Source organism: Scardinius erythrophthalmus, assembly GCF_964197995.2.
Source record: "Scardinius erythrophthalmus genome assembly, chromosome: 24".
NCBI classification, from domain to species: domain Eukaryota; kingdom Metazoa; phylum Chordata; class Actinopteri; order Cypriniformes; family Leuciscidae; genus Scardinius; species Scardinius erythrophthalmus.
The window spans coordinates 3749253-3759578 of NC_138244.1; the positions used below are offsets into that span (position 1 = coordinate 3749253).

The 10326-nt window shown below is 41.0% G+C and overlaps 1 protein-coding gene across 2 annotated transcripts in view; it reads right to left on the reverse strand.

Annotated features, from left to right (window-relative positions):
- The window catches only part of znf609a (zinc finger protein 609a), a 107021-nt gene continuing 96695 nt past the window's right edge, over positions 1-10326 (reverse strand). For both annotated transcript variants that reach the window (XM_081356448.1, XM_081356449.1), the window contains 6 exons: positions 9981-10068; positions 4347-6681; positions 3352-3757; positions 2115-2450; positions 1439-1517; positions 1-136 (listed from right to left, as the gene is read on the reverse strand). In XM_081356448.1, the coding sequence (XP_081212574.1) occupies positions 1444-1517; positions 2115-2450; positions 3352-3757; positions 4347-6681; positions 9981-10068 (3239 nt within the window). In that variant the 3' untranslated portion in view covers positions 1-136; positions 1439-1443. The remainder of the gene's footprint in view (positions 137-1438; positions 1518-2114; positions 2451-3351; positions 3758-4346; positions 6682-9980; positions 10069-10326) is intronic.

A 10326-nucleotide genomic window follows, 5' to 3' on the forward strand; every position in this document is an offset into this window, starting at 1 on the left:
CGGCGCCGAGAAGAAGTCCGGGGACAAAGAACCATAAAGAAATCAGGAACATCATTGAACTGATGTCATAAGCTCCACACCATGTCCTCATGTGAACCAGTCACATTTCTGCAGAAAAGCGGCCAGTCACTTCTCCCTGGAGAGGAACGAGAACACAATTGAATATTTGAAATATTAAATATGAGACAATTTTAATAGCAGACACATAGTCAAACCAAAAATGATTCAGACACCAGATATATTGTTTCACTAGTGTGATCAGGACACTATAGTTCATTTCTGTAAGTGAGGAGAGCAAAATAAAGTAAACTGTGACATATTATACCCAATAATTCTTCATACAGAGACTACCAGTGACATTTATAAAAAATGATCCAGACACTTTGAGCTGATCATGTTCTGCTGAAGTGTGTTTTCTTTAATTGCTAATGCTCTTTTTACACACAGACTGAACACAATGAAGCATTGCTTGGTCACTGGTTGAGCTAAACTGGTATTATCTAATTGTGTAGTTAAATTTAACAGCTGACAGATATTCAACATAATTCATGTGTGAGACAGTCTAACAGAAGGACGGACAAAACCAGTCAAATATCAACTGAGTTCTGCTCATATTTTATCACCATTTTCTAAACTATAGCGAATAAACTGATAATGTGAGGAATGTTGAAGGTGTGTGAATAAAGTTTGGTGTGAATGTATAATGCTTCATTATATGTGTCTAAACAGCCATATAAAGAGGCCTGGATATATAAGAGATGTTCACCACTAGAGGACAGCAAAGACTGTACAGTCAAGAATCAGTCGAGGATGAAACAGTTTAGGGCTGGATGGTCCATCAATATTATTATGGCAGCAATATAAAAGTTAACTAACGTTGTGAATACTGTGCTGAATGTAATGCGCTTTTTATTGGTCATTAAGTTCCTAAAGACCGTGTTATTGAGTTCAATTTATTTCTGCAGGTCATTTCTTTGAAATTGTCCTATTTAAAGAATAGGTTAAAACAGTTTATTGTGCATGGACGTCCCCCATAGCATTTATTTGCATGCTTTACAACACTTTAAGGGAAAATATACATATGGTAAATATTGTAATCACTATGCATTATGTTGGCCCACATAAAAAAATAAACTGATTTTTTTTTTTTTTTTTAGTTTTCAATTCTTACAATTCTACCCAGCAACAAAGACTTCGATAACGGCAAAATAATGGTTCCTCTGATAAAAACAAACAAACAAAAAACACCTTTTTAAACAAGTTCAGGGTAAAAACATTTAATAAAGTGAGATATAAAATGAGATACTGATTTATAAACTGAGATATAAATCAAATATTTAAAATAGGTGATTATTACAGTATATTTAGCTATTTCGCCCAGCCCTAAAACGTATAAGCCACATTTTTTGTGCTTGTAGATAAAGATGAACTATCTTACCATTCTCACCTCCGCGCGGGGGGGTAAAGTGAAGGGGCAGAGGCTTGTTGACTCGCAACAATGGCTGAAGAGGAGATACCTGTGAGATGGAGAAACACCTTCATTATGAAGCTTTCTAAACAGCAGTTTAATCAGAGTCAAGGCCAGCTAACATTTTACAAATCATCCCTTTTAGTCTACCTAAACTAAGCTACAGTCAAACCAAACTTTATTCAGACAGCTTCAACATTTCTCACATTATCTCAGTTTATTCACTATAGTTTAGAAAACGGTAATAAAATATGAGCAGAACTCAGTTGATATTTGACTGGTTTTGTCCGTCCTTCTGTTAGACTGTCTCACACATGAATTATGTTGAATATCTGTCAGCTGTTAAATTTAACTACACAATTAGATAATACCAGTTTAGCTCAACCAGTGACCAAGCAATGCTTCATTGTGTTCAGTCTGTGTGTAAAAAGAGCATTAGCAATTAAAGAAAACACACATGATCAGCTCAAAGTGTGTGGATCATCTTTGGTCCCAAATGTCACTGGTAGTCTCTGTATGAAGAATTGTTATGTATAATATGTCACAGTTTACTTTACTGTAGTGTCCTGCACACACTAGTAAAATATATAAAAAATATATCTGGTGTCTGATTAGTTATGGTTTAAATGTATTTTTAATTGCGTACCTGTAGCATAAGTCAGGTCGTACTGTCCTGGGAGTAGTGGATAGCCTAGATGATGGTGGGAAGGCATGATCCGCTGAGAAGGTGAAGATCTCGGACGTTCACCGTCTCTTTCTCTGTCACCCCCGCTTCGGTCTCTTTCATGCGGCATCTTTTCACCCACTGTGGGCGATTTGCTCTTGTACTGGTTAGCGTGCTGATGCAAGATGTCCAGGGCTTTGGACTCAGACGCGGACTTGCCGCTCACCGTAGGACTGGCACGAGCCTTCTCGCCCTCCTCACCAGGGGGCATCTTACTGCCATATGGAGAAAAAGAGTACCCGGGCGACAGGTACGATCCTAAAGAAAGGTGAAATCAACAGTGACCCTTTAAATATCAGCATTCTGGTTACAGGTGAAATTACGTTTCCTAAGATGGTATAAAAAAATTGCACGATATATCAGTACGGTATCGGTACCGATATATGTTCATTTTTAATGTATCGTTATAAGAAAATATGGCTGATATACAAGTATTGCACTTATGTATAATTATATATGTACATATATGTATGTGTGTATATATGACATGTATGCGTATTAGTATGCATTCTTCTCTAATTAGTTTGATTTATTTTTCTCTTTACTCACGTTTGTGTATTCATACGTTTACATGTCTTCATTTATGTATTCAGTTCAACATGTATGACTTGTGCTTATAACATTCAGGAATGAGGGCAATGTGAAGTCTTGTTTTATAATATCGTATTGCTGTTAATGGTTCCCTGTTTATGTAAAGCTTAACAAAGAATTAAAAAAAAAATGTTTTTAAGATTTTGTAATAAAAAAAGAATTTGCTCGATATATTAAAGCCGATAAATAATGGATGATTTCCTTCAGCACTTCAGATGCGCACTGTTCAACATGATGGTTTTGAATTGTTTGAAATGTGATCAGAATCACTTCAAAAAAGGAAAATAGTTCAGCTCGAGTCTGTCATATCGGCCAGATAAAACTATAATGAGAACTTTATAATCGTGTGCTTGGGACATGGCCTTAAATGATGAGACTTGTTTTTGTAATCAGGCACTCAAATTATATAAATATTTCGATTTTGATTTATCGGCCAATATATCGGTTATCGGCATTCAAATATAAAGAATTATCGGTTATCAATATTATCGGTTAAAATTTCCAAATCGGTGCATCCCTACAAAAAAATGAGTGCAAAAAACATAGTTAGCTCAACAAAAGGACTTACCAGGGTAGTTCTGCATCATGACAGCAGGCACCCCCCTGTATCCCGGATGGCCGGGGTCATAACCTTGACCATAGGGGTATCCGTGCATATAAGACATGTATGACTGGTGCTGCGGTAGAGGTGAGGAAAACTGCATATGTGCTCGTGGATCTTTGCTAACTCCTCTATGCTCCTCTGGGGCTGATGAAGTTCGTGGTTCTGCCACTTCCTTATTTTCCTCTTTAGAGGGAGTGTCTTTATGACGTGACCTTTCATCTTTGCCCTTCCGGTCTCTGTCCCGGTCTCGGTCCCGATCTCTGTCCTTTTCCCGTTTGCTCTCTTCCTTCCACCTCTCCTCGTCAATCTGTTTCTGAGCATCAGGGTACTTGCTGGGGTAAACGTAGGGCCACAGTCGAGAGTCTGGCTCCTGGAAAAGAAAGTGGAGTTAGAGATGCCCATTATGAAAGAAAGGTAAGTGCATAGTGAGGGTTCTTATAACTATTAGGGCTGTCAAATAAAAATTTGAATTTCGAATATTCGTCGAATAAAAAAAAAAAATCCTGCACATTCGAATGCAAAAACCATTCATTCGCATTTTTGATGTCAAGATGCGCGCGAGACGACGTAACTGATGGCGGGTTGTTTGTTTGCTTATCCAGAACAACCGGTGTGGCTATGCTGTTAAATTGAAAAATGGCGGGAAAAGGCTTCTTACTGATGAAAACCCTCTCAGTTAGTGGCAAAAATCGTGCAATGACGCACTTGACCATTCCCAGGCACATCGGTCAGAGATGATCGTGTGTTTTCATCAGCTGAAAACACTGTCAACAAAAAGTGCTCAGCACTCGCTGCATTCAGCATTGACAGCCCTAATAACTATGTTCTTGAAATGTCACTCAAGAGTTTTACATTTCTCAAGAAAGCCATAAAGGTTAAAACTGTGATGAAAATTACTCTATAACTGGTACTGTAGAAAAAAAACAAAATAATGTTTAAGCAATGTTTAAGTGCCATACCTGTCTATACATGTACATTGCCTCCATGGCCGATCTTCCAGACTCGAGGCCTGGTTTCTGCTCGTCCTTTGTATGATGCCCAGCTTCACTTAGCTTCATTTTCAAACCCTCACCTTGCTGGGTCTGTCCCTTGCCATCTTCCCCTTTGGGGATAATGACTGACTTGCCAGGCTCTGAGGGATCTTTGGGCTTGCTCTGTGGGGACGGCTTGCCCAAGTCTGAGATGCTTGGCGCCTTCGATAACGTTGGAGGAACCGAAGCTTTCTGCTTCCATTCTTCTTGCTTAATGGAGGCTTCCCTGTCCTTCTGAGCGGCCTCTGATTTCTTCTCTGCAACACGATGCTGCTCAGCAGCTTGTCGTTGTCGGTCCTCACACTGTTGCCTGTAAGCTGGGCTTGTGTTCATCAGGTGGTTATGATAGGCCTGATCTGGTGAATAGCCAAAGGGAGGTACATAAGCATACTGATTGTAATAGAGGGGCTGCATGAACATGCTAGAACGCTGTTGAATGACCGAAGGTTGCTGTTGTGGTTGCTGTTGAGACGATACACCTATGTCTGGTTTTCGTTCTTCAGGCGGCTCTGATTTGCCCTTGTCAATCCCTGGTTCTGGCTCCTCCTCTTTTTTCACTTTCACTGCAACATCTTGCAACGATGTGGCAGGGTTAGAGACTCCTGGACTGGGGTTTGGGTTGCTATAATTGGGTGAGTAGTATGTATCGTAACCTGGATAATAAGAGGGGTCTTTGTTTGGTGGTTGGGATGGGAATAGAGATTTCTTGGCACCTTCCCGAACTGCCTGATCCTCAGACTTGACCTTTATACCATCCACTTTGCCCTCGCCATCCTCCCCTGCATCTGAGATGTCAGAGTATGCTGGGCTATTGGTCTTCACAGAAGAGTTATCTGCCCCATTTTGGGTAACCACATGCAGTGGAGTAAGAGGCTGTGCCATCCCACCACTTTCTATCCGACTAGCCACGCCAATAGAAGGACTGGGGGAATTGTCAGAAAAGCTGTAGATTTTGTCTGCCTCTGCTTTCATGCTGGCTAGCCGACTTTGATGTGGATCCGTGGATCCATTTAATAGTCCCTCACCCTTACTGCCTTGGTCTGAGCTTTCAGAATATGGGCTCTTACCTTCTTCAGGTTTCCCTCCTTTGGAAGGGGCTTTTGGACTGTCTCCTTCCTTACTGCCCTCCTTCTTTTTCTTATCTTTCTTTTTCTTGTCCTTAGAACCGGTCAAGACTGGGTTAATTGAGGGATCTCCTATTACTGCAGGTTTGGGTTGAATGGACTTTAGTTGGGGGCTCTTGCTAATGGACTGGACCACAGAGCCCATACTGGCAGAGGAGCCAGAATTGGGAGCAGGGAAGCCAGAGGTTGGTAAGTTGTACAATTGCTGTGGAGGTAAAGAGGGAACCAGGGGTCTTGCGGACTTCATTGCCTTCTGAGCAAGTTTGTCTGCCTTGGTACTACTCCCAGACTTCTTAGCTTTATCCAAGCCTCTTTTATCATCAATGCCATCATTGCTCGTCTCATCTGTAAGACATGGGCCATCCTCACAGCCATCCATGGGCACAACAGAATCTTGCTCAGTTTCTGGCTTCTTCTTGCCAGGCTGCTTCGAGCTGAACTTTCCTGATGAGGGTGATTGGCTCTGGGCATCAAATCCTCTACCTTTGGGTGTGTTCGACCTTGCAGGAGATGCACAACCCTTCTGGGAAATGGATGCACCATTGCAACTACCTGACTCAGGGTGCAAAGTGGAGTCCTCACCATACTCACTATCACCATCTATATCCAGCTTGATGTCATCATCATTGTGAGCACGAGCTTGGTGATATTTAAGTCCATTAATGTGCTTGTACTTCTTGTTGCAGTTGGGATGGGGGCAATCAATGAGAACCGGTGAGGGGCAGCTGCGATCTAAAGAAGGGGGCAGGGATTCAGCTTTGATGTTGGACAGGGGAAGAATAGTATGAGGTATTCCACTATTCGAATTGGTTCGCATTCGTTTGCTACCCTTTGTGTCCTCAGAACTAGAATTGGGCTCCATGTCTGAGGCAGGTTTGTTCTTGCGTTTGTTAGCAGATGAAGGACTAGCCTTTATATCCTCGGGGTTGCTGTTTGGTGGGGTTCTTCGCTCAGAGGAATTCTGACTGCCCCGTCGCCCTTTGCTGTTCGACGCGGCTCGAGTCTTGCTGTTGTTGCTGCCTTTGTTATCAGAAGAGTTACTGTTTTCATTGACTGGCGTATTGCTATTGGGCCTCATTCTTTTACCCCGTCCACGGCCATTCCTCATCTCCAGGTCACTTGTGGGTGACTCACAGAACCTGAAGAAGTGTAAGGGAAACATTTATTTAAACTGAATAAGAAAAACAACTCTTCCATAGATATTAAAGGGATAGTTCACCCAAAAATTAAAATTACCCCATGATTTATTAATGCTCAAGTCATCCTAGGTGTATATGACATTCTTCTTTTAGACGAACACAATCAGAATTCTATTAAAAAAAAATGTCCTGGCTCTTTCCAAGCTTTATAATGGCAGTGAATGGCCTTTAAAGTTTTGAAGTCCATAAAAGTGCATCCATCCATGATAAAAGTGCCCACACAGCTATGACATTTTTAAATATAACTCGGATTGTATTCGTCTGAAAGAAGAATCTCATACACACCTAGGATGACTTGAGGGTGAGTAAATCATGAGATAATTTTCATTTTTGGATAAACTATACCTGTAATTTCAGAATCAATAATCAAATAAGTAAGTGCCATCCATTTTCTACCTAAAACTCACAATTATCTGCTAACCACAAAGGCTGCTAACAGTCCTGCAGATATTCTAGGATGAGAAATGGCCTCTCTTCTAAATCAGCCTCTACATTTGGATGCTATAAGTGCTTCTCCAGTGGGCCCTGGAGAGCCAGCAACGTGCTGTGTGTTTTTATCCTCTCGTTATCCCTGATCTAGACAGCAATGCTTGTTCTGATGAATGGCACGCAGTACCACACTGCTGCAGGATTAAGCCAGGGTGACCTGGCTGCTGATTAGATGCAGTGTGATAACATCCTCCAACAGATAAGGCACAAGAGCAACCAAAGAGCTCGATCAAAGCACAGGCATTGAACCATAGTAAAACAAAGCAGTTAAGAAAGCTACCTCAGGGCCTCAGAACAGAACTGAGATATATAAGGGCCAGCAGAATGACAAGATGATATACATCACAGGTTGATATGTAATGTCAGAGATATTTTACAGGAGAAAAACCCTGTCGGGAGTTGTCCTGTGGGTTACAAGGAACTAGATAGGCTTTGTTCTATATTTCGATTGTTGGTTATACAACAATTTCATGACATGCTGCTGTTTTTTCAGTGTCTCAAGGCATGATTTTCAGATGGTGAGTTAAGTCACTGTGCACAGCTCTGTAAGTTGTCATCTCCCTCTAACTAACTGGACCACAAGATAACACCCAAATCATTGCTGTCACTTTAGAGTAGTTAAAAAGGTCCTTGCACACGGAGTCCGAAATTCTTGTCAGGTGAAAAAATAAATACGACCTCACGTTGTGTCAATCACGTTTACACCTTGCCCGCGAAACTTTCGTCAGTCATAAAAAAAAATCGGTTTGGGTTTAATATTATGTGTTTTTTTTGCATCCGTAGCAAGCATTTTGAGAGGTGTTTTGACAATTCAGAGCCACCTTACGAGCGATCGCCAAAATCCAGAACCGTTCACGATCAATTGGTTCACGGAAATTGGTGGTCTTCTTTTTAATATGTGGCTCCAGTATTGCATCAAACTGAGACACTGACATCCTGAAGCTCGGGATAATCCCGCAACGAACTGTCTTTCCTATTTACGCAATCTCCGGATTGGATGGATTTTCTCTTTTTAAGAAGAGAGAGGACAACAAAATCATCCTCACTGCTTGAGGATTCCATTTTGTATTGTTTCGCAACGGATTAATTAATACGCATTGGACCCAGTGTGCAAGGTTTCTGTGCGTGACGAATTTTTAGGATGACCAATATGAAAAAACGCATACAAAAATTTCGGTCTCAGTGTGCAAGGACCTTAAAGGTGCACTGTGTAATATTGAGGAGGATCTGTCGACAGAAATGCAATATCATGTACATAACTAAGTTTTCAGTGGTGTGTAAACCCTTACATAATGAACCATTGTGTGTTTATTAGCTTAGAATGAGGCATTTCTCTCTACACACACTGCGGGTGTTTCTACAGTTTCTACAGTGGCCCTGAACGGACAAACGTGTTTCGTCACTATGTTGTTCTTCGTGCAAAGAAGCTAAAGCTAAAGTCAGCGAATAAAACACTGACACAATGATGAAAAAGTAACAATAATATTCGCAATAACATAATTTTACTGAATAATTAAGTAAACCTAATTTCTTAATTTATCTTTGTAAAGAAACCTCAGTGTTTAACCGGCTACTCTCTGCTGTCTCAGACGACGACATCACTTCCTGTCGGCCACCATAACTTCTGTTGGGTGAAATTCGCAACCTCACCACTAGATGCAGCTTAATATTACACACTGCACCTTTAAGTGTCAAATCTGTCAGTGGAGAATTCTGCAATCGGGAGAATAGCAGAAACAATGATTTTTGCATTCATCATTAATTACTTTAATCTGTTCCAAAGACTACATGTGACTCAAGAACAAAATGCACTGCATCATCTTCACCGGTGCTCTCCCCAGGGGTTAATGCTGTGTTAGCAATGTTTGCCTGCAGCCAGAAGATAAAGTGCACCATGGAAATACAGCCTTTTCTGGAACATTACGATTAGAAATCAGAAGCTGCCTCCTAAGGCACTAAGAGTCTCTTAAATGTACACAGTATTATGTACAGCAAATTATTTGTACCATGCAGTGCTGGTATCTGACCTTGGGCAGGTTACAGCATGATAAAAACATGTTGGAGTGTCTGTACTGTAAAAGGCATGTGCAAGGTCAAAAAAGGAGGCTCCTTCAGACCGTAGCTCATTATTATTGCCTCAAGCTATAATAACCCTTAATTTAAGGGTCATGTGAGAAGTTCGTGGCATTTGGACCCAGTCGAATCGTAACTGAAATGCTGGTCTGCAAGGGACTACTAATGCTTTGGATCGATGCAAGGAGGAGAAAAGAATAGGGAGGAGGGGAATCAATTCCTTCATGATGTTGAATTTCAAAAGGTGAGTGTCAGCAGGGGGTGGGGGGGGGGGCATTTTGACACATTACCCTCCAGTGCTTCCTTCATTACTGCAAAATCCCAGAGGAGATGAAGGGTCTAGCAGGAGGGTGTAGTGGTGTACGGATATACGGTCCAGAGCTTTACACTGCATTTGGTTACACTTTATTTTAAGGTGTCATTGTTACAGTGTAATCATACATTTAAGTACTGAGTAATATTAATTAACAACAAGGGTTAGTTGCATGTAATTATGCATGATTTACTGTTATTCCTATAGTAAGTACAGGTACACATATGTAACAAGGACACTAAAATAAAGTGTTACCCTGAATTTGTATGGCAAAACTGTGCCAAAATCAAATAGATTTCCATATCATAGCAAACTAAACGCATGTATTCTTAAATTAGCTTGTATTTTATAAGAGTCCTCTTACCGTGGAGGTGCCCAGTCATGTCGAGTGCAGTCTAAAAGGGTGCCCACATACGTCTTGTTCCTCCAGGTCACATTTACAACCAGCATACCTGAAGAAAAGACATCAACATAAGAAATAAGACCTCAAGTACTGAAACGCAAAGATTTGATTTCTTTAACTTAACAGGCTGAATTAATGCACCTTTTAGCTTCACAGATCACAAATGAGATGCTGGACGAGACGAAGCTACAGCTGAGATCACCTTAAGTCAAGTATCTAATTGGGGATCTGGGTTTAGATGCAACGACTGCAGCAAATATTACGCCCATGAGCACGATTAGAATATTTAGACCAGTTGGCAGAAAGA